The sequence below is a fragment of the Epinephelus lanceolatus genome, chromosome 13 (genome assembly GCF_041903045.1).
Source record: "Epinephelus lanceolatus isolate andai-2023 chromosome 13, ASM4190304v1, whole genome shotgun sequence".
Taxonomy (NCBI): Eukaryota; Metazoa; Chordata; class Actinopteri; order Perciformes; family Serranidae; genus Epinephelus; species Epinephelus lanceolatus.
In genome coordinates this window covers 44,972,010-44,996,784 of record NC_135746.1, presented here as the reverse complement: position 1 = coordinate 44,996,784, position 24,775 = coordinate 44,972,010, and the positions used below count along the sequence as shown (strand labels likewise).

Below are 24,775 nucleotides of genomic sequence, written 5' to 3'. Positions count from 1 at the left end.
AAAAAAAATGCACGTGTGACAAGAAGGAGGCAGAGAAGACGGGAGGATCCTCAGTCAGAAGCCAAACCAGTCTGCAGGTGTTTTGAACGTAGGAATAACATGAGAAAAGACACAGCGAAGTCTATTTTGAAGTCTGTTAAGAAAGCAGTGGAAAGTGAATTGTTTGGTAGTGTAGAGGAGTTATTTATGAGTGTGGGCATTAATCAGGAGATCTTTGAAATGGCGTATAGGAGTATGGAAAACAAGACCAAGGTAGTTTATAAGAGAGGAGTAAATGAAGTTTGGGTAAATCAGTACAGCAAGCAGTTGTTGAAGTGTTGGAACGCTAATATTGACGTGAGCTTTGTAACTGATGCTTACGCAGTCGTTGTGTATATAATATCGTATATCACAAAAGCAGAGAGAGAAATTGGCCTGTTATTGAGTAATGCCCAAAAAGAAGCGAAAAACCAAGGAAATGTCTCTGCTAAAGACGCGTTGAAGAAGTTAGGCAGTGTGTATTTGCATAATAGGGACGTTAGTGCTCAGGAGGCAGTGTATAGGTTAACAAACTTGCATTTGAAGGAGTGCTCTAGAAAGGTTGTGTTTGTGCCGACAGGGAGTAATATAGTGAAGATGAGTTTACCCCTCAGTGTTTTGAAGCAGAGAGCATCTGCACATGATCTTAGGACAGAAGACATGTGGATGACGAGCTTCGTGGATAGATATAGGAACAGGCCCGATGGTGATGTGTTTGAAAATATGTGTATGGCGACATTTGCGTTGGAGTATCGTGGTCTTTCCAAAAACGAAAAGTCTAAGGAAATGATTCGATTGAAAAATGATTTGGACTTCATTCTGAGGAGAACACGTATTCAGTTTGCGGTTGTTCGGTACATGCGCGTTAGTTTGGAAAAACATCCGGAGGCGCATTTTCAGAGTTTGCTGCAGTTGTTCCTTCCTTATAGAACTGACTCAGATCTCAAACCTGAAGGCTTTGAGCTGTTTGAACAGTTCCATGAGGATGGAAGTGTGACATTTAGTGACGGGTCAGTACATGCGGTTAAGGACGTGGTGAAGGATAATAGAGCAGTGTTTGATGTAGATTGTCCAGAGTTAGAGCGTGCGCAGGAGATTGCAGAGCAGCATGGCGTAGATGAGGAGGATGCTTGGGGGGAGCTGTGTCCTGAACAGGAAGTTGAACGCCTTGAGTGTTTAGAGGAGAGAAGGCAGCAGCAGGGATCTGAGATAGCAGAGGAGCAGTTACAAGAACGTCTGGAGAATGTGCCAGATTTGGTTGTTGTTAGAAGACAGGTAGCGCAGTTGGAGAGGAAGAGGAATGTGATGTGTAGAAGTGAGGGCTTAGCTTTAGTTAGGTCTCTGAATGAGACACAGATGGCTGTGTTTTATAAGGTCAGACAGTGGTGTTTGCAGAAGGTGATGGGTAAAATCCCAGAACCTCTGCATGTGTTTGTGACAGGTGGTGCAGGGACAGGGAAAAGTCATTTAATTAGGGCTATTCAGTATGAAGCAGGGAGGTTCTTGTCCACACTTTGTGATCAACCAGACGATATTTGTGTTTTGTTAACCGCACCTACAGGCATAGCTGCATACAATTTAAATGCAGCAACAACTCATCACACATTCAGTATTGGCACACATGCTGGTTTACCTTACATCCCTTTGGGTGAGGACAAACTAAACTCTTTGAGAGCCAAATTTAGTCACCTCCAAATTGTAATCATAGATGAAATCAACATGGTTGACCACAATCTGTTGGCATATGTTCATGGTAGGTTAAGGCAGGTGAAGCAGACGGGCGACTTTTCCCCATTTGGTAATGTCAGTGTGATAGCTGTTGGAGACTTCTATCAGTTGCCTCCTGTTAAAGGGAAGCCTCTGTATAGTTGTCAGCTTGGTGTGGACCTGTGGTGTGGCTTTAGTGTAGTGGAGTTGAAAACCATAGTTAGGCAGAAGGATAGTGTGTTTGCAGCGTTGCTGAACAGGTTGAGAGTGCGTTCAAAGGCCACCCCCATGTTAGCTAGTGATGTTGGAATATTAAAGGCTCGTGAGACAGGGGAAGAGAGCTCTGCTTTGCATATTTTTCCAACCAATATGCAAGTAAGTGAGCATAATTTTATGCAGTTGATTACCATGTGTCCAGATTATGTTAAGATAGAAGCCAAAGATTTCAAACATAACAGGAAAACAGGCCAATTGGAATGTACAGCAGGGCATCATAGTAATGCGGTGGACACATGTTTACCGGAGAGTTTGTGTTTGGCAAAGAACGCGCGTGTTATGTTATGTAAGAACGTAGATGTTGAGGACGGTCTGGTCAATGGCGCATGTGGCACGGTAACTCAGATTGATTTTGGTGATGATGAAAGTTTTCCTAAAACAGTTTATATCAAATTTGATGATGACAAAATTGGCTCACAGAGGAGGAAAACATGTGCACATGCGGCAGTAGAATGCAGGTATTCTACTGCTATTGATCCTGAGGAGGGGAAGGCAACTAAAGCAGGTGGTCTGCGACTTCAGTTTCCTCTTAGGCTAGCGTGGGCGTGTACAGTGCATAAAGTGCAGGGATTAACGGTAGATGAGGCTGTGGTGTCTTTGAAGAAGGTGTTTGCACCTGGGCAGGCGTATGTAGCTCTGAGTCGTGTTAGGGCTTTATCTGGACTGATCATCAGGGATTTTGAAGAGAAGGCCATTTACTGCAAGGATGCAATAAAGGAGGCCTTAGACAGCATGCCTCCATTTTTGATTGAGCAGAGTAAACCTTCATTAAGTGCACACAGTTTCTCTGTGTATTTAATGAACGTTCAAAATTTAAGTCGCCACCTGGCGGATTTGGTATCTTGCACACAGCATTTACAGCTCAACGGTATAGCTGAGAGAGCTCCAGGATCTAGAACATGGTGGAGTTGGTTTGTACAGTGTAGGCAATTTGGACTGTACCATCCTGCAGGCACCCGATTAGAATCTGTAGTGTTTGGTGTGCCTGTGTACCAAATTTAACATTCTGATGGCAGTAATTTACCGTCCACCATGTTATCCAAATTCTTTATTTAAACAAAATCTGGGGAAATTACTTGATTGGTTGAATCCAATTAGTGACACAATTGTAGTGATGGGACATTTAATGAAAACATTTTGAAAAATCATCAATTTGTAAATTCATGGGGCAAAAAGGATTTCATCAGCATGTAACACAAGAAACAACAGAGAAGAGGACATTAATTGATCACGTTTATGTTAAAACAGCACAGTATGATGTGGAATGTGCAGTGATGCCCACGTACTTCAGTGATCATGAAGGTATTCTGTGTAGTTTTACTATGAGAGATGATCAGGGTGAGCAAGAGGACTTAGACAGGTTGTTTGAGGATGTAGAGGTGGATGTGTAGTGTTATTTAGATGTGGATTAGATCAGGTTGGTTTGTGTAGCTTCATGTGACTCATACAAAGTCCCAGTGCAAATGTAGGTAGTGGTGGTGTTATTATTGTTGTTGTCATTGTGTTTATCTGTAGGGTTTTAAGAGGAAACTGACTTGTAGTTTGTTGTTGTGTTGACATTGTGTAGGTTTGCACTCACATGAATTTGTGTTAGTGTAGAGTCTTTCCCACTCCATCGTGTGAAGATTGTGTATTGTAGGGAGATTTGGGTGTATTGTGTGGAAATGTTTTTAGTATGTGGATATGATTATTGTGTAGAGATGTTCGGTGAAACAAATCATGTGTTACAGGTGGAATGAGTGGAGAGTTAGCTGTTGTGAACAGTGTAGTATGTAGAGAGTTGATTAATATAATCATGGTTTTCACAGCTGTTAGTAATTTGTAGATGTGTTGGTCTCTGTCTGCCACATGTTGGTTGTTGGTCTCTGTTACAACTGTGAATGTATGTATTTATGCATGTTAGACTTTGTGGTTCTTTCACTCCTGATGTGTTCATGTGCAACTGTTTCAGTCATGAAAATATGAAAAGGGTAATTTGAATCAAACAAATGCATCTCTAAAGAAAATAGACAGGCTTGATGTTGCATGTTTTCTGTATCCCTCTAGTGTTCAAAATTCTGATCGGTAACTTAGAAAAGATGCAACAGTTAAATTATGATGTTACATATGAACACAACAGGAAATGATTGTATTTAGTAAGTGAGCAGTTAATATTATGATTGTTGTTATTATGTATTTGTGTATTTATTTATCAATCAATCAATCAATTTTATTTATAAAGCCCAATATCACAAACCACAATTTGCCTCACAGGGCTTTACAGCATACGACACCCCTCTGTTCTTAGGACCCTCACAGCGGAAAAGGAAAAACTCCCCCCAAAAAATCCTTTAACGGGGAAAAAACGGTAGAAACCTCAGGAAGAGCAACTGAGGAGGGATCCCTCTTCCAGGACAGACAGACGTGCAATAGATGTCATACAGAACAGATCAGCATAATAAATTAACAGTAATCTGTATGACACAGAGAGAGAGGAAATGCTCATGTTCGTGTCATGTGCATTACCTTACAGCAAATCTGACCTTACAACAAATCTGTTCTGGCATCACAAGGCACAGACTCTTCATTCTGTATGCTGAGTTGCCGAACAGGACACTTGTAAACAAAAATGTTGCTGCTGCTGCAGCTGCTTCTGTTGTTGTTGTTGTTGTTGTTTTTGGTTTCCATGATTTCTCCTCTCTCTTTGTTTGTGCGTGTTCTGCGTAAGATGTACTGTAGTCTGAGTAGTGTATGTGAGGGCAAAAGTTCAAAAAGTAAGAACTTTTTGACAAAAGTTCAAAAAGTAATCCTATCTTAATTGTTGTTTGAGAGCATGGACAGGGAGAGAATGTAGGACTGTTAATTGGTCATTTTACGTACATGAGCTATAAAGTGAAAGAATGAGTTATGTAAATGAATGTCCTAACATTTTTTGTTGCCATATTTTCAACCGATGTATTAACTAAAATGTGATATAAGCATCCACATTGAAATGAAATACACTGTAATTACAAATAAATTATATAACTACAAAATGGTGTCTTTCATACTGTTAAGAATTGAAGTGTTTCCCATGTATTGTTAAACAAATGTCTGTGGTGACAGTACTCCTGCTTTGTTGTGTAACACATTATGATGTAAGTACATGAATATATAAATAATATACATTATAACAGGATTAAAAAAACATCATGGATAAAGCATGAATGATTAAGGAGAGTAAATCATAAAAGAACAGTGAAAGTGGTGATTAAACAAAGGAGCTTGTAATTTTAGAGTAACATTTCCTCAAAGATGTGTATACTTTCCTGATGTTTGTAACACTCAAAGAATTACAGGAAGCTGTAAAGACATTGCATTTGTTCCTGTTACAGGCTTGTACTTGAAATGGGTTAATTTACTCTAAGCCTCCAGGTCATTCAGTTTGGTTTGGAGAAATAAGTGATTTAAAATGTAAAACCTCTTGACCTGTTTAAGAGCTTGTGTGTACAACAAATGAATCCTGTCATTTAAAAATAAAGGGTTCTTAAGAAGGTGGTGTGAGCTTATATGTTGAAAGTTGTGAAAGCCATGTCACCTGGTGTAACTTTGACGTGTGTGATCAAACAGATCCATATTCATTTGAAATAATGTGACCTAGTGAAAGCTTGATTGATGTCTACTGGCTGCTGTGAAGATATAAGTAACGGCCAGCAGACATAATATGCAAAGTAGATGAGTTAATTTACTCCCATCAGATTCTCCCTCTTTTGAGGATGAGATGACAAAAACAACACCAAACCAAAGAAATCTACTGTGTAAGTATGTTCAAAATGCTGTTTTACTGAGATTTATGAAATCCAATATGGCTGCCGCCTAGTGATGCCACAATATGCAAATTAGATGAGTGAATTTACTCCCATCAGATTCCTCTTCCTTTATTTTGAGGATGAGATGACAAAAACAAAACACAACGAAAGAAATATACTGTGTAAATATGTTCAAAATGCTGTTTTACTGAAATTTATGAAATCCAATATGGCTGCCGGCTAGTGATGCCACAGTATGCAAATTAGATGAGTTAATTTACTCCCATGACAAACTTTGGGTCATGATGAATAGTTTTCTCATTTACAGTATGCCTTTATCTCTCACCACTTTCAAGCCACAGCCTTTTGAAATGTTGAGATGAAAATGGAATATTTTCCTCAATAAACTCTGGCACCTGAAGGGTTAAAATGGAGATGCTGCCCCTGTCATGTCTGCATGTAAGATGTAGACACGCACACACATCATGTTTCTGTGAGTTTGTGTGTGACAGCGGTTGCCATGGTAATTAAGGAAGTGCACCTAGCAGAAGAGCAGAGAGACAGACAGAACACAGAGGAGACCTCTTTTATTGGAGATTTAACTCCTCGAACAAGTTCTTCCCATTCCCAAACCGTTGGCCCTTCATCAAAATAAGGTAATGGTGAGAGAGATAAAATTATACAGAAGATCTGTTTAGCAGCAGTTGAGCTGTCACATGTGCCTATTTGAAGCCGATATGATAAACGGTGTAGGAGGAGATGTTTTTTTTAAGAGCATGTTTGAGGGGAAATCTTACTTTGAAAGGGCAAGTAGCTCACTTCCTGTTGGAAGGGTCAGCGCGTGATTTGTATGTCGAACACGCCAGTTTTGGTTTGATATTTCTACAACATTCCTACGGGCTGCAGTGGCCATTTAAGTGCGCCTAGGTGGCGCTAGAGAGCCCATTTTGGCACTTTAGGGGTTAATAATGCGTATTTGCTGTTTCAAATGAAGATTCTGCTGCGGTAATCTGTCCTTTAAAGATTGTGAGACACACAGACACACAGAGCCGTGTGTGCATGTCTGTGTGTGCAGCCGTTGTCATGGCGATTAATGACTTGCCTGCACCTGAGGTGCACACAGAGAGCTCATGAGAGAGCAGATCAGCAAAGGCTGTTTAATATGGGTTTGAACTCCTCGAACAAGTTCTTCCCATACCCAAACCGTTGGTCCAATCAAGAAAATAAAGTGATGGTGAGAGAGAGCAACCTGATCTCACAGAAATACGTGAAATGACCACGACCTCTTAACACCGCATTCCGTGGTGGCAGCACGTAATGGGTTGAAATTACGTGCTGCCACCACGAAAACAATGCCAATGTAAAGTCAATTAGGATCCTCTCCTGTGGTGGACACACAGATTCCCTGATTCAATCACGTCACGTCAACCTCGTTTTCCTCAATGATATCTTTAACATTCCTGTATACACACAAAAACGCGGAAGTGTTCTTGATATTAAAATGGCAAATACAATAAATAACGATTTTTAGAGCCCTCTCCACTCTAGCTCACAGCATTCCATGCAATACACACCCATTATAAACTGACAATTTCTCCACATTTGCTCATGGTACTTTGAGAGGCACAGATTAAAAATGGTAAAAGATATGAAAAAGATGAAAACATGAGTGAATAGATGAGACCTGTGGCAACATTTGAGAGCTGGAATGGAGTTTGTAGCACAAAGTATGGAGACGCTGTAAAGGCTAGAAAAAGCCCTAAGATTGGTCCCTTTCTCCCCCTGCTGCCATTCATTTCTTATGGGGCAGCTTTCGCAGATCGTCAGGCCGTTTTGTGACATGTCACCTTATGGAGCCCATAAAATCCAAACCGTTCGAGTAATGAAAAAGTTATACAGAAGATCTGATTAGCAGGAGTTGATCTGTAATGTGTGCGAGTTTGAAGCTGATACGATAAACGGTGTAGGAGGAGATGTTTTTTTAGGAAGAGCAGTTTTGAGGCGAAATCTTACTTTGAAAGGGCAAATAGCTCACTTCCTGTTGGATTTAGGTCAGGGTTGTCAGCGTGTGATTTTTAGGGCTTGATGACACGAACACGGCAGTTTTGGTTTCATGTTTCTACAACGTTCCTACGGGCAGCAGTGGCCATTTTAGTGTGCCTAGGTGGCGCTAGAGAGCCCATTTTGGCACTTTAGGGGTTAATTGTTTGATTTTCTAAAATTTTCTCTGTCAGCAGTCCTCTGCCTTCGGGCTCGGTCCCTAATTAAAGCTGTGAGCAGCATTGTCGGGACCTCGGCTTCACGCTTTTTCAGCTTCCAGCTCACGTAGAGATTTTGAATTATTTGTGAGAGGCAAAATGTTGATAAAACAAGCTATGTCAATATAATGCAACATCCACATTGAAATGTAATACACTGTCATGATAAAGAAATTATATAATGTCAACAACAACATGGTGTTTGTCATGCTGTTAAGAATTGAAGTGTACCCCATGTATTGTAAAAGACAAAGGCCTGTTGTGACAGTACTCCTGTTTTGTGTGTAACACATTGTAATGTAGTACATGAATATATATGTACATAAAATAAATTTTAACTGGATAACAATACAGTATGTAATTAACAGTCATGATCATAAATGTAGCAACAGATTTATCAGTATTAAAGGTTGTAGTAGTATGTGACAGATGGAAAACGGTGGTATATACTGTAGGTGGTGTTTAATTTCTTCAATAAAATAATGTATAAATCCCTATAGACAGAAAATATCACCTTTCCAAAAACTGCTGTAAAAATATAATATATTAATATTTTTGCCACTTTGAACAAGTCAATCTTTTAGAACTACTGTAGCGTGAAATATACATATTAAATATTAACTATGTTTTGAGAATTTTAATTGTTTAATGGTTTGTTTCATAGCTCTAGTGTTTTTATAGGGGGGTAAAAAATTGAAATAATTTCCATAAAATACATGTCAAGAAGAATTTAATAGTTGTTATTAGGCCCTGAGCTAGGTTAAAGAACTACTTCAGCCTGAAATATACATATGAAATATTAAAATGAAGATTATGTTGCTTTAATGGCAGGAAGCAGGCTGATGCATCAGTTGTATTGGTCATAGTTACACAGTAATGCATGAGTGAGTTGCATATCTTTGTTTCTGTGGTGGAATAACATATCTCACATGTTTACATACTTCCTGTTTGTGGCAGAGGGAGTTACAGATTGCACTAAGTATACATAATATTGTATGCATCAAAAAGACAGCATTTAATTTTTCTGTCAATCAAATCAAAAGAAAGGTGTTTGATGAGGCTACTGTGTTAACATTTCCTCAAAGATGTATATTCTTTCCTGATGTTGGTAATACTGTTATCGACTTGTACTTGAAATGAGGTGATTTACTGCAACCCTCCAGGTGAATCACTTGGGTTCAGAGACATAAAATTGATAAAATAAATGGAAATACTTTTAAGGTCATTTTTAAAGTAATTTAAAACCTCTTGACCTGTTGAAAGCTTGAGTGTACAACAAATGAATGCAATCATTGTCAAACTCAATTTGAAAAATGTAAAGGGTTCTTATGAAGTGGTGTGAGCTTATATTTAGAAAGTTGTAGACATTAGCCATGTGACCTAATTAACATGTGTTAATTAACATTTGACATGTGTGACAATCAAACAACACATCCATAATCATTTGAAATACTGTGACCTAGTGGAAGTGTACTTGAAGTGTACCGGCTGCTGCGAGGATGTAAGTTTCTAAATGAGACCTGGAGATCTTGTATTTACACACGCTTGTGTCTGTCAAAGTGAAGCTTTTGTTATGCTAATTAAGGACCGCATGTGGCTGACAGGCAGACAGAGTGAGAGCAGAATGGGTTGAAAATGTCTCGAACTAATCCTTCCAGTTCCCAAACCGTGGGTCCGATCTTGAATCTGAAGGCATCACCAGATAAATAAACTTGTTCTGAACGCAGAAATATAAAGCTTGTATGTCTATGGACTCAAAAATGTGACCTTAATCACAAGTTTACAGTATGTTGGCCCTCATCTTTTCTTACAGAGATCACAAGTAATGTTCACCAGTGGTAGAGCTGTCATGTGTGCAAGTTTGAAGCAGTTATGATAAACGGTGTAGGAGCAAATATTTTTTGAGAGATAGAATTTGTGAAAAACGTCATCTTACATTGAAAGGGCAACAGCACACTTCCTGTTGGACTTAGGTCAGTAGTTACAGTGCGTGATTTGTAGGTCTTGATGAGACGAACAAGACAGTGTTGGTTTGGTCTTTCTACGGGATTCCTATCGGTCGCAGTGGGCATTTTAGTGTGTCTAGGTGGCACAAAAAAATCGTCAGGAGGTTTTGTAAGACATCACCTGGAAGATGCCATTAAATCCAAACCATTCGAGTAATGAAAAAGTTATACAGAATATTTGATAAGCACGCATTGATCGGTAATGTGTGCAAGTTTGAAGCCGATACGATAAACAGTGTAGGAGGATTAGATTTTTTAAGGAATTTTGAAAAAGAGCATTTTTGAGGCAAAATCTTACTTTGAAAGGGAAATAGCTCACTTCCTGTTGGGTGTAGGTCAGGGATGCGAGTGCGTGATTTGTAGTCCTTGATGAGACGAACAAGACAGTTTTGGTTTGATCTTTCTAGGTCATTCCTACAAGCCACAGCAGCCATTTTAGTGTGCCTAGACTGCTAGGTGGCGCTAGAGAGGCCATTTTGGCACTTTTCGGATTAATTTTTTCATTTTCTAAAATTTTTCGCCAGTCCTGACATGCATGCCATGATATAGCATGCATTGCGTGAAGCCGAGGTCCCTAATAAATGCACCAGAAACAATAGGGACTTCGTCCTTCGGCCCTAATTAAAGCTGCAAGCAGCGTTGTTCGGGACCTCGGCTTCACGCTATTTCGGTGTCCAGCTCACGTAGACAGTGAGTTATGTTAGTGTTGATATGGATGGAAAAACTTGTTTTGAAATCTAGTGTTGTTCCATTTTTTGCATGTGTGTATATGTGGTGTCTGAATATTCAGGGAGAAATTGTGTGTGTGTGTGTGTGTGTGTGTGTGTGTGTGTGTCAGCAAGCTATGTTTATCATGAGGGCAAAACTTGTTTTGATATCTAGTGTTCCGTTTTTTGCAGGTGTGTATATGTGGTGTGTGTGAGTGTTCAGGGAGGGTGTGTGTGTGTATGTGTGTGTGTGTGTGTGTTGTTATTTATCATTTACATATCACAGACTGTGATAAATAAAAAATAAATCCATCCAACATTTATTATATAGGTAAATCATAATTCATGTTTTTTTTCATTATAGTAACAGTGACTTCATGTAAATAAAATGGCAAATAAATTGTTAAAATCCTCAAAAGGAATGAATATTTGATATTTATAATCTGAGTAGAAGTTGGTTAAAAGATTTAAGCAAACAAATGTAGAGAAAAATATTAATATTTTTATGGTTGTTCACACTGTCCCGAAGAAGACAGGTGTGATTTTTTTATAAGGGGGCCCGCAGGGTTAAAAAGTAAAGGCTTCTTATGAAGGTGGTGTGAGCTTATATTTTGAAAGTTGTAGACATAAGCCATGTGACCTAATGAAACTTTGACATGTGTGATGATCAAACAACACATCCATATTCATTTGAAATCATGTGACCTAGTGAAAGCTTGACTGATGGCTGGCGGCTGTGAGGATAAGTGTAGCAGGCAGACACAAATACTAGTTAATTTCAGTGGAGAAACTGAGCAGGACTACATGTATTTGATCATGGAATGCTGCAGCACAGTTTTAGCTACAGATTTGATGAAAATTCTAAATGAGGCTAAGAGTTTGACCAGGAAATCTTGCATTTACATGATTTTGCTATCAGGCATTCATTTAGGAAAATGTAGGAATGAGACACATGAGCTGGTCAATTTGGTCAATGTTATCCTGTCAGGTGTGTGTGACAAAACACACAAACACACACACACACACACGCTTGTGTCTGTCAGAGTGAAGCTTTTGTTATGCTAGTTAATGACTGCATAAAGCTGACAGAGAGACTAGGTGAGAACAAAATGGATCGAAACTTTCTCGAACTACTCCTTCCAGTTCTCAAACCGTGGGTCCAATCTTCAATCTGAAGGCATCACCCGACAGATAAACTTGTTCTGAACGCAGACATATATAGCTTTTATGTCTATGACCTCAAAAATGTGACCTTAGAGACAAGTTTACAATGTGTTGGCCCTCATCTTTTCTTACAGAGATCATCATGAGGATTTGTGTCTTGCACCTTCGTACACTTCTAAAATCCAAACCGTTCCAGTAATGACAAAGTCCTTCACAAGTAATGTTCACCAGGGGTAGAGCTATCATGTGTGCAAGATTGAAGCAGTTATGATAAACAATGTAGGAGCAAATATTTTTTAAGAGAGAGAATTAGTGAAAAACGTCATCTTACATTGAAAGGGCAATAGCGCACTTCCTGTTGGAGATAGGTTAGTGGTTGCGGCACAAGATTTGTAGGTCTTGATGACACGAACGAGCCAGTGTTGGTTTGGTTTTTCTACGGGATTCCTACCGGTCGCAACAGGCATTTTAGTGTGTCTAGGTGGCACAATAAATCATCAGGAGGTTTTGTAAGACATCACCTGGAAGACGCCATAAAATCCAAACCATTTGAGTGATGAAAAAGTTATACAGTATATTTGATTAGGACGAGTTGATCTGTCATGTGCGCGAGTTTGAAGCCCATACGATAAACGATGTAGGAGGAGTTGATTTTTTAAAGCAGCTGTGCGGAACTTTTCGTTTTCGTTGATTATAGCGCCTCTTTGGTCGAAGCGGTATGACACCCACAGCCTGGTGTCGTAAAATTCCGATTGCAGCCGGCAATTACCGCATGCATTTGTTTTGGAGAGCGAGAGGATTAACTAACGTCAGGTCAGTCCAAGTAATTAGTGGAAACAACAAAATTACTCAGTAAATTGTCCTGTCGTGTTTCTGTTCTGATCTAATCTAATCTGTTGTGTATTTTGAGCTACTAAGGCTACCGTAGTAGTGTGAGCCTCAAGTTATTCTGGGTAATGTAGTAACCGTTGTTGTGCTACTGGAAACAATGAGAAGCAGCCGTGTACGATCGGTGTAAGGAGGAATAAACAGTTAACAAGTCATCTGCTGAGTCTGCATTATTATGTGAAAAGAATACTCCGACGATTTGGGAGTTATGCCCTTTCTCTATCATTTTTATATTGAGACAGCGGTTAGCAGTACATCTTGCGCGGAGGGATACACCGGTGAGCAACTGCTGCAGCTGGCTCTGGGACAGGTACGCTAGGTCACTCGGTAAAAGCAAACAAAGGGACGACACGGATGATATTACTCACTCGACTGAAAGCTGTCCATCAGCTCCTGCAGGCCTGGGGCCTTTTTTTCCAGTTCATCTTAGGAACATGAAAAAAAGTTTCAATCACGCCAGGATTAGTGATTGCTGCAAAGTTTTCACTCCTTGTGATGCACTCTCTGCGGCGCTTTTCCTCCTGATGATATATCTCCCCAACGATGGTAGCACCGAATCCCATTCTGTGCAGCAAAATGGGAGCGGAGGATTCAGCCTCTCTTCTCGCCTGCTCAGCATCCAACACATGGAGTTCCTCATTTGTGTACTCCGGCTCAAACAGGTAGTATGGCTCTGGATCTGTGTCCGCTACAAGAAACTCTCAAAATCGCGTTAAAAGTCGTCCATTGCAGCTTCTATAGTCCGGAGATATTGCTAGGCTAAATAAACAGCTGAGTTTTGTTTACAAGCTACGTCTGTGCCTGCTCACTGGTGTATCCCTCTGTGGATCACAGCGCAGGACGTACTGACCCCCTATAAGCGCAATGCTAACCGCTGAGACCCAGCCACTGGATGTACAGACACAAAAAAGATATCGATCATGTTGTCTCAATATGAAAATGATAGAGAAAGGGCATAACTCCCAAATCATCTGAGTATTCTTTTATGTGAAGATACACAGTGAAGACATAACATAATCCTAACACAGTAAAGCTGTTACCTGCAGCCTTCGCTTGCAAAGCTAACGCTACTAACATTAGGTCAGTCCAAGTAATTAGTGGAAACATGCTAACGTCACACACAAATTTGTAGTAAAGTAAGACCTGTTCATAAATGTTCTGGTGTAGCTCTGAATTTCTTATAAACTGAGGACAACTGCCTGCTCCTATATTTGTGTTCATGGTCACAGTCACAGATCATTTTAGATGATGCTCCTTCTTTATCCGCCATGACATCAAAAGTACAACCAAGTCCTCATAGATACATCTCTGGTAAAACTCTTAGGTGTTATGTGTTCAGCAATGCCCGTTGCGTACTGCTTACTCCAAGAACACTGTAAACACGGCTCCTTCTTCTGTGGTTTAATCGCTGCGGGCGAGCAGAATCACTTCCGCCTCGGGTGCCGTATTCTGGTTTGCTGACTTCCGCTGTGTGTCCGACCCGAGCGAGGCTACGCTAAATAGCCATATAGAGAAAGGCTTTTTTGTCGCTGTTGGGTTCAAATAAATATGCGGATCTTCAAGGGGGGGTGATACGAACTAGGGACAGTTTTATTAATGGTAAAAAGTTCCGCATTGCTGCTTTAATCACTCTAACTTTTCAATTATTTTTATAACATCCACCCCTCAGAAAGTTAGGAGCTATTCAGAAGGTAGATGTTTTGGAATAGAGCTGATTAGATCTACCCCTGTGAGTTGAATTCCAATACATCACCATTATCACTTTCAATTTCTTACCTTTACAAACACATATGCTGAAAAAAGGTCCAGCAAACTTTTTGTCTGCTCTTTTCTAATCACAGGTAGAGCTAATATTCAGTCTTTGTCATCTGTCTGCTATGGCACACCTGTATTCTGTGTGGATGGATTTTTGTGTATAAATTTGTGGATGTATTTTTTGTGTGTATTTGTGTTCTTTTCATTTACCATTTTACCTTTATAAAAAGCCTCCTGTAAACGTATTGCAAATTAGCATTTCACTACAAACACTAAACAAAATATGGTTCTTGTGCATATATGTACAACCCTACTGCTACTGTGATGCCCATATTAAAAAACTAAACTAAAAGAAACTTGTGTGTGTCAAATGACAAATATGTGAAATAGATACATAATTTTAAAAACTCTCTCACAAACAGCAGTGATAGGCCAAGGCTGTTTGGCCAAGGCAAATATAGACTAAGTTGACAGGCAAATTTTGAAATTTCATCATGTGGGAAGAAAGACAGAGGGGATTGGAACTCTAGGAGAACAACAAGAGGAAGAGGAGCAGGAAAGGGTGGGCAAGCATAGGATGCATATTTTTATTATTTTTTAGAATCAGATATTTGATATGATATTTAGTTTTTATATAATTTATAATAGATTGTCAGTGTGTTTTCTTGCCAGATTTGCTCAGAGAATGTGCAAAAAAGGCCAGACACCAAAACTATCACTGCAGATGTTGAGCCAGATAATAACTGCCCTGGAACTGTGCACCACAGTGTATCCTGCCAAAAAAAGTAACTCCAGTAACTACTGAACAAATAAAAGTCAAGCCAATTATTAATAATGCTCTGAGGGTTTCTGAACTTGCTGCTTTTGATCTATGTACCAGCTTTGTCATTAAAATTCCAAGTGTGACTTTGGGGCTGGTCAACATTTTAAGCCATGGACTTTGAAACTTGTCTGTACCAGGTACACCAATGCGAAATTGTCTTTCTAAAGGATATTTTTACTCTTATTTACTCATTTTACTGTAACACTATTGGTACTGTAATTGAATTGTTGATATATCCTTGTATGGGTGTTGTTGGCTGTTCCTTTGTTGCATCTGTGATGTGAGCATTCTCTTCATTACTGGAGTTTCATTACTGGAGTTTTTTACATTCAGTAAAATTCGGAGTGCTGAGGTTACAGCACTGCCTGCGAGTCCTGACAAACTGGGTGTTTGCCATCACCACAAATGGACCCATGAAAGCCAGCTAACACTAGCTAGACCCCCCTCTCCTATAATATGACAAAAAGTGGGTGGAAAACACATAAACAGAAAGTAATGTTAAACTAGTAATAATAAATCCAAACTTCACATTGGTTTCCAGTATACACACCTTTATTGGCGTGTCCTCTTTTTTTAACAGCAGCTAACAGAAGCTTCCACATAGTGTTGGCTGTGAGTCCACAAGATCCAGTGTTGCTGGATGGTTCAGCAGCAGAGGATTTTCATCATTTTTAAGATGCCAGAATGGAGACCTGTTCAGAATTAAAAGTGAGTGAGAAATGCATGAAGATACTTAAGTAAAGATATTTAAACGTCAATCTGATCACATGTGGAGGTCCAACGTAGGGATGCACCGAATATTCGGTAACCGAATATATTCGGCCGAATATTGCAAAAAAACACACATTCGGTATTCGGTGGAGTAAGTGAAAAGCAAGGCTGAATAATAGTGGCGTGTTTTGATGATGCAATTAAACAGCGTGCGGTGACGGACGGAGTAAAATGTCGGCAGTTGCGACTAAAAATAGTTTTGTGCGAGCAAAAGAAATCTTTCAGGAGCACGCTGTGCGAGTACAGATTTCAACCAGCAGCAGAAACGAAAGGCGAATCCTGCCGGTTGTGGGTTGAACGGGGGTCACAGACACAGACAGGAATGTATTCCTGTCAAATACGGCGGCCATAATGCTCCGCGGCGCAAGATAATGGTTTACCAGCGACGGAGAAGCCCAGTTCCAGGTCCAATAATTTCCTTTTCTTGGTGTCATGACTGCCCAAAAGTACCTGAACAGCCGAGCCGTGGCAGCACACAGGTATGTGATGTGTCAGAGGAGAAACAAGCCATTCACATTTCTCTCTTTGTGGCAGGTAACGGTCCACAAACCTCAACGCACTTAAAGGACTGTTCTTAACTTGTCAGGGGAGGAGGGTGGCTGGTTTATTTTTATTTTATGTATTTATTTTATTTCAATCCCCGCTATGTTAATCACTTATTGATGCCGTTTTTGAAGTATGAATAAGTCAGTAAGTAATTTATTCCACTGAAATATCATTGATACATTATACAAAAGTGATTTATCTTTTTATAAATGACAAAAGGCACATCTGTCTCATTTTCGTTGTGGTATCGTGATACTATCACTGGTATCATACCATGGGTCCCAATTTTGGTACCGTGACACTAATCTGGAGGGGGTTCATCTGTAAAGACAAATGAAAAACTAAACAACGGCATTCGGTATTCGGTATTCGGCCAAGCGTTTAATTTTATTTGGCTTCGGCCACAAATTTTCATTCCGGTGCATCCCTAGTCCAATGGGACGCAATTTAAAAGGGACCAATTATGCTCATTTTCAGGTTCACTTGTATTATGGGTTTCTTCCAAAACGTGTTTACATTCTTTAATGTTCAAAACACACATTATTTGCTTCATACTGTCAGCCCAAATACACCTGTATTCACCCTCTGTCTGAAGAGACTCCATTGTAGCACCTGTCTCTTTAAGCCCCTCTACCGAAAAAGCCCAGTCTGCTCTGATTGGTCAGCATTTCTGGATTTTCTACATCTGGGCACTGTTGGCAGAACTTCACACATACCCCTTTTGCACCAGCATGGAACCAGTTCACACCCAATTTTGAACCATTCAGACCATTTCGACTGTAAGTAAATTGGTTCAGAACCTGAAAAGTTGTTTCTAAGCTGGAACCAAAAATAGCAGGTTTTCCTTGACCTAAAGTGCAAACTGTGACATCAGTGGGCATGTCATATTCTACAGGTTGGAAAGAGAGAATGGAGAAGGCAATAATGGAAAGTCAAGTGAGAAATTGTCAAACAAAAAAAAGCATGCAGTGGTCTCATTAAAACTATTCATTCTTGTTTTTGTTTTTTTTCTGTAATAACAGAATAAAAGTTCACAGTTAATAGTTGTATTCTACAATTTTGTTGCTAGTGTTAACTTCTGATGTGCATTTTGCAACTCCCTTAGTTGATATCACATCCTTGATTATAATGGTTCCACGCAAACCTGATGGAAACGCGGGCTGGTTTGCTGGATAGTACCCAGGTTCCAAGAATCCTAAAAGGAACCAGAGATAATTGGTGGAAAAGGGTTAACAGAGGGCTTTCAGCCAGGAAAGGATTTAAGCCTAATTGTGGTTTGGGTTAAAATGAGTAGATGTCTGCCAGAAAGGGAGTCTTCTCCCATGTGTCAGCTGCACCCTTGGTGTCTCTGAAAAGCCATTGTAGCCAGCAGAATGACTGTAGAGGATAGCAGCACTTTCTACTGTACAAAAAAGACCAATAAAAGCTTCTAAGCAAATATGTTGAAAACTAGACATGATCCAACAGACATGATTCAAAATTGGGCTGAACTGAACAACATCAAGATTACATATTTCCGTGACATAAGTATCTAGCTACATTTAGCAGTGTAGACTATGTGATGTTAATACTTGAGATGATGACCATATAAATCAATCCGTCACAAATAGATGTAAGCTTGTCTCTAAAGAATACAAAAAAAAAAGACTGTTGGGAATGGAGTATTCAGAATGACCTAAAGCCAAGGTTTTTGCTCCCGGGAATTACTTTTGCATGTATTTATCTCATTATTTGAAAACTCTGGCCACTTTTAATGAGAACATCTGACATTAAAACATTATGACAGAAAATAAGGAAAAGTGTGATAGGGGCTTGTTGGTGCTTGTATGGTCCAAATATGCACTTGAGCTCAGAAGGTAGAGCGGGTCGTCCACTAAAGAAGATTGTCGATTTGAACCCCAGCTCCTCCGGTCCGCATGTTGTGGTATCCTTGGGCAAGATATTGAACCCCAAATTGCCCCCAATGGCTGTTCCATTGGTGTGTGAGTGTATTAAAAACTGAGTAGCAGGTGGCACCTTGTATGGTACCAGTTCGGCCACCAGTGTTTGAATGTGTGTGAATGGGTGAATGTGCCGCGTAGTGTAAAAAGTGCCTTGAGTGGCTGGAAGACTAGAAAGGCACTATACAAGTGCACTCCATTTACAATTTAAAGACAACCCATAATGATGTAATTGGATATGGCACACAGACATAATGTGGTGACAGCAGTGACAGTAACATGTCATTTTACGTCATTAGTGTGTGAGGGAATACCAGTTGGTTCACAGGTGCAGCACTTAACAATTGAACTATTGTCACATAAATTCAAGTCTGATATATCTGGATAAAATCTCTGTCATGAGCTAGATATAATCTCTAGCATTTTACATCCCTCAATCTTAGCAAAACAAAATGCAGTAAAAGCTGCTGTAGGTTTATGATGAAAGGTGGTTTCAGCTGGGTAGTCAGCTGGAAACGTTGGTGGTTTTTTGTATTGGCTGCCATTGTTTTCAGGTAAGCTGGCTAAGCAACAGAGGGCTGTCTGAAATCACTTCCTTGTTAACAGCTCATGGTGAACTTCTACCATTGTGCAATCGGTAGCATACTGACCTACGGCTTCACAGTGTGGTTCTCCAGCTGCCCTCCAGAGGGTGGTAAAAACAGCAGGGAGAATCATCGGGACCAGTCTCCTGGAGATCAGCACCATCTACACCACCCGCTGTCTGCAGCGGGTACACAACATCCTGTGTGACCAGCACCACCCTGCACATCACCTCTTCCACCTGCTGCCCTCTGGGAAGAGATACAGGTCCATCCGCACCAGAACCACCAGACTTGCCCACAGCCTCTACCCTCAGGCAGTGAGGCTACTAAATGAACAGCCCTCCCCCTTTCTGCCCCCCATCCATCTTCACACACCACATTCCACCACTACAATAACTGTGAACTAGGTCTTGCATTGCTGCAGCTCCCACACAGCATTCCACTCACCTCTGTCTACTGCCCCAACCCCTGTTCTGTTTCACACAGAGGATGGCAGTTGAAGACTGTACCACTGCACTTTTCTCTCTAGCACATGAGTGACCGATGAATGTCTATTTCTGCTACTGTAATATTACTGTCCTTAAATGTCTGGGTATTTGTGATTTTGTGTTTTTGCTGTGCTGGACTTTATTGTCATATGCATTTAATGCACTTTTTAATACTTCTGCTGGGCTTCTCTGGACATTAATGTCATATGCACTTTTTGCACTTTCTAAAAATGCTTCTGTGTCAGTATTAAGTTGCTCATAACAATATCTCATTATTTATAACTGTGTTATTATGACAATGACAAAAAAAGAATTGATTGATGGATTGAACTGATTCCCCCCTCGCTGTATGATATCCTCCTCCCCCACTCCTCCCTCTCACACCTCAACACCCTCCTGCTTGACACCCCCCCCGGCCCATGGTCAAGCCACTTTTGGACCCCCTCCAGTTCGCCTATCAGCCCCGACTTGGAGTTGAGGACGCCATCATCTACCTGCTCAACCGTGTCTACACCCATTTGGATAAGCCGGCAAGCACTGTGAGGGTCATGTTTTTTGACTTCTCTAGTGCATTCAACACCATACGTCCAGCTCTACTGGGTGACAAGCTGACAGCAATGCAGGTGGATGCCCCCCTGGTATCCTGGATTGTATACTACTTGACTGGCTGACCACAGTATGTGCGCTTGCAACGCTGTGTGTCAGACAGAGTGGTCAGCAATACCAGGGCCCTGCAGGGGACTGTCCTCTCTCCCTTCCTCTTCACCCTCTACACCACGGACTTCAGCTATTGCACTGAGACCTGCCATCTTCAGAAGTTTTCTGATGACTCTGCTATAGTTGGATGTATCACCAAGGGTGATGAGGATGAGTACAGGGCTGTTGTGGATAACTTTGTCACATGGTGTGAGCAGAACCATCTGCAGCTCAACGTGGCCAAGACAAAGGAACTGGCTGTGGATCTGAGGAGGACCAAGACACCGGTGACCCCTGTTTCCATCCAGGGGGTCAGTGTAGACATTGTAGAGGACTATAAGTACCTAGGGTACACATTGTCAATAAGCTGGACTGGGCTATGAACTCTAGCGCTCTCTACAGGAAGGGCCAGAGCCGTCTCTATTTTCTGAGGCGACTGAGGTCCTTCAACATCTGCCGGACTATGCTCAGGATTTTCTATGAGTCTGTGGTGGCCAGTGCTATCCTCTATGCTGTTGTGTGCTGGGGCAGCAGGCTGAGGGTGGCGGATGCCAACAGACTCAGCAAACTGATTCGCAAGGCCAGTGACGTGGTGGGAACGGAGTGTGACTCTCTGATGGTGGTGTCAGAGAGGAGGATGCTGTCTAAGCTACGAACTATCTTGGACAATGTCTCACACCCACTCCACCATGTGCTGGTCAGGCACAAGAGTACTTTCAGTGGGAGACTCATACCACCAAGATGTACCACTGAACGCCACAGGAAATCATTCCTCCCTGTGGCCATCAAACTGTACAACTCCTCCCTCTGAGTGGCCCTGAGCCTTTTTCACACACTGCAATAATCCAGTGTAACTTGTGCAATAACCCCATTTCACCCTGACTATATATACTATATATTCTGTTTGTGTAAATAATCTTGTTCATCTTACAATATATATATATATATATATATATATATATATATATATGTTTATGTTTGTTAATAATTCCTGTTTATTTAACTGTATATTTGTAAATACTATTGTTTAAATTTCTTATATTTTCACGTATCTTTCCTCTCTTGGAAGGAGCACCTGTAACATAAATAATTTCCCCTCGGGATCAATAAAGTATTTCTGATTCTGATTCTGATTAATAATTAACTGTAGTGAGCAGTAAATGGGGATTTCAGACACTTACTAATCATAAGAACTTTATAACTTGCATGTGTTCTGTAAAAGAAAGTTTAAAGTAGAGAACCAAACAGGTGAGTGTATTGATGTCAGGGTCAGAGAAGTAGACAAACAACAAGTAGACAAAAGGTCTCTCTTACTTGTGTCTTTTACATTGAGTGGCTGAGAATGCAAATGTGCTGCCCTCCTCTTTGGCTTTATATTTCTTTGTTATACTTAGACTTGAAGTTTGTTGTTATCATTTCTGGATGACAAATACATATTTAGTAAAAAAAAAAAAAAATCAACAGCAATGTCTAAAGCATTGATATTTTGTCTTATAGTAATGTTAGTACTGCTTTTGCTCTCATTACACTTTTTAAAAAGGATAAAAGAGACAGGTAAGAATTGAAAGTATAAATCCTATGAAAATGATATATCTCGATGATCTCTATGAAAACCTATATCTCTGCTACATTAATAATTGTTCAAAACTGTGAAAAACTGCACTAATAATGACAAAAATTTTAAATATTTAAATCAAACTGCTGAAATATCATATATATCAAACAATCACAGGGTATATTCAAGTTCTTAGAAACACTTGTTGATCTACCAAGACAAATAAATGGGATTTAATTGGACCATTATTAATGTCAAAAGAATTTGTGTATATGATTACTTTGTCAGTCCAAAAAAGCTTTCGCAAGTCTAAGCCAAAAATATCAATCCCTTCACTGAAAACACACAGCAAATACTGCACAGGCTAATTCTACAAAGATGCAAATGAGTCAGAGCAAACAACTTTATAGCAAACAAACTATCAGGAAAAGTGATTTTATCATAACCTCAATCATTTCACACACTGGCACAGACAAATTTACATAGCTAAGGCTAAGGCACCATAGAAAAGATTTTTTCCACAATTTGAAAAGAGGTCACATTGTAAACAACCAGCTCAGCCTCAGTGATCCCATTCCTAAAAACACCAACACCAAAAAAATTATTGAATAAAGTCCCCAAAAAATAGGCATTTTCACAGACATGTAAATAAACCAACTTTCTCAACATAGCTTCTTACCATCCTCTCTCTTCTGCTGTATTTATCGTCTATGTGTTTAGGAAACATACTTCATGACAGAAGCCTGCAGTGGTGTGTGGAGTGTAGAGTCTGTCAACTCGCAAGTGGAACTATGGGAATCATGCTGAGCGAATAACTTCCTGAAATCCAGTAAGTGACACACATTGCTGGCAGTGGCTCAACAGGTTTATCTCCTCTGTTTCCCTGTCTGATTTTATCAGCTATTCTGTCTTTGTACTTGTATGTTTATGTGGAATAAAGATGGTTAGATTAATGGGTTATCCAAAAAAAAGGTTTTTGTTTTTCCTAAATAGTTAATAGGAAGGAATTCTTAGACAATGGCAGAAGCAACAACTTGGCAACACAGTTAAAAGGTAAGCTGATAACACACCAAGCACCAGGGAGACAGTGACTCAGTGTTTAACACAGTGGCAGCTAGATTTAAATCTAGATCAATCCACTGTAGGCTGTGTAGCAGACAGCCAGCCAATGTACAAGAGACTCACTTTTATTCTGTGGTCATTAATTAAAAGGGAAAAAATGCACAACATTTGCTTTTGCTCCCAGATCTCTCTCAGATCTTTAACTTAAACCTGTGAAAATCACAAGTTTGTGTTAAAGATCTGAGATTTTTTTTTATCCACACTAAAAACTAATTTCTCAGAAATTCTAGGTGCAAAATACTTGTTAATAAGCATTAGGATGGTTACAACAAAAGGCTACTCTTAAATATGCAGTTTGATCACACAACACAATTACACAGATGCTCCAGGTTTTGAGTGAGTGTTCCATTGGCATGCTGACTGCAGGAATGTCCACCAGAGCTGTTGCTGGTCACCTGGGCCCAGTATTTCAAAACTTGTAATCTGGATCAGAATAATCCGGACAATGAAATCCTCCTTTTCTCAGTCAGGGATCAAGGTGATCCTGCTGACTTTATCTGGGTATTTCAAAACATTGGCAGGGTGGATCACTTTGATCCCAATCTGACTGGATATGGATTTCCAAATCTCATGACTCCGCCCCTGGATCTGAATCATTTCCCCTTTGGGGGTTTGTCTTTCAGATTATGACCAGAGATATTGGATAAGGGAGATACCCCACGGATACCCAGAAAACGGTTACTCTTCCTGTCTCCTAAATGGGCGTGGTTAGCTCTCCCTCCAATCAGAGCCTGTTCTCCCTCTTCTTCCCTTGTTTTCTGAGACGGACAGGGCTCAAACAAAATTAACTTTCTCTTGATCTGTGCGGATGAAAAATGCAGCTTAGTGTCAGAATGTTGGTAAGATGTGTGGCTTGTGGAAAATGAAACCAATATTTACTTTAGTGACTATAGGGCGAAAGAACTGACCATAAATTGTGATCATGTTCATCTTCCTCATTGACGACAATACATTCAGAGCTGCAGCAAGTCTCCTACGGGGGTGTGGCGCTGATGTCACTGAATCAGGAAGTGAGCTGAGTGGGGTATCTCGCTTTATCCATTATTTTTATACAGTCTATGGTTATGACCCGTTGCGCTCTGTCTACATGGCGGACTACTTCACTAAAGGAGCAGTTGGTAGCACAGATTTCACATCAAAATGTAAATTTATCGTTGCCTAATGTGTAGCGTTTTTAAGACCATATGAAGGCCACACACCATCTGATGTGAGCCAGCTATTTGAATTGTTACCTACTTAAAACGTGGGCGTACCGATCTCTAATTGAGCTGAGGTCATGCTAACGGTAGCTAACGCGGCTCCATTGACTTGCATGTTAAGTAACGTTAGCTAGCAGGCTGGCGAGGTAGCTGGCTTTGTTGGTGTATTTTGCGGTCTATGGCTTAATTTAAAAGGGAATTAATCTGAAGTACGTCACAGATGAACTCTTTAAACACCAGCCTGTTCAGAGTTTATCGTTATGTTATTGCCAACACAGCGGACTTTTTATAAAAAATGTTTTACATGTGTACAGAGCAGACTGCTGCAGTAGGCTATAGGAAAAATACACAGTACTAGTATGAATTATGCGGTTCATTCATAAGTGTCAGAGGACTGAGTTGTTGTCCATGTGCTTATTATGTTAATCCCTGTGTTGTTTCTTGCACTCTCTGTAAAGAAAAGAATGTGGTATACAAATAAATTTGCTTTGCATTACATTTCCTT

At 40.2% G+C, this 24,775-nt stretch overlaps 1 protein-coding gene and 1 pseudogene across 11 annotated transcripts in view; one reads left to right on the top strand and one right to left on the bottom strand.

The window, feature by feature from the left end:
• LOC144466574 (uncharacterized) lies at nucleotides 1-5,513 on the top strand (annotated as a pseudogene).
• The window catches only part of LOC117252677 (uncharacterized), a 191,815-nt gene extending 169,092 nt beyond the window's left edge, over nucleotides 1-22,723 (bottom strand). For all 11 annotated transcript variants that reach the window (XM_033619742.2, XM_033619743.2, XM_033619747.2 and 8 more), the window contains exons 1-2: nucleotides 22,629-22,723; nucleotides 15,920-16,061 (exon numbers count right to left, since the gene is read on the bottom strand). In XM_033619742.2, the coding sequence (XP_033475633.1) occupies nucleotides 15,920-15,971 (52 nt within the window). In that variant the 5' untranslated portion in view covers nucleotides 15,972-16,061; nucleotides 22,629-22,723. The remainder of the gene's footprint in view (nucleotides 1-15,919; nucleotides 16,062-22,628) is intronic.
• Between the last annotated feature and the right edge of the window lie 2,052 nt (nucleotides 22,724-24,775).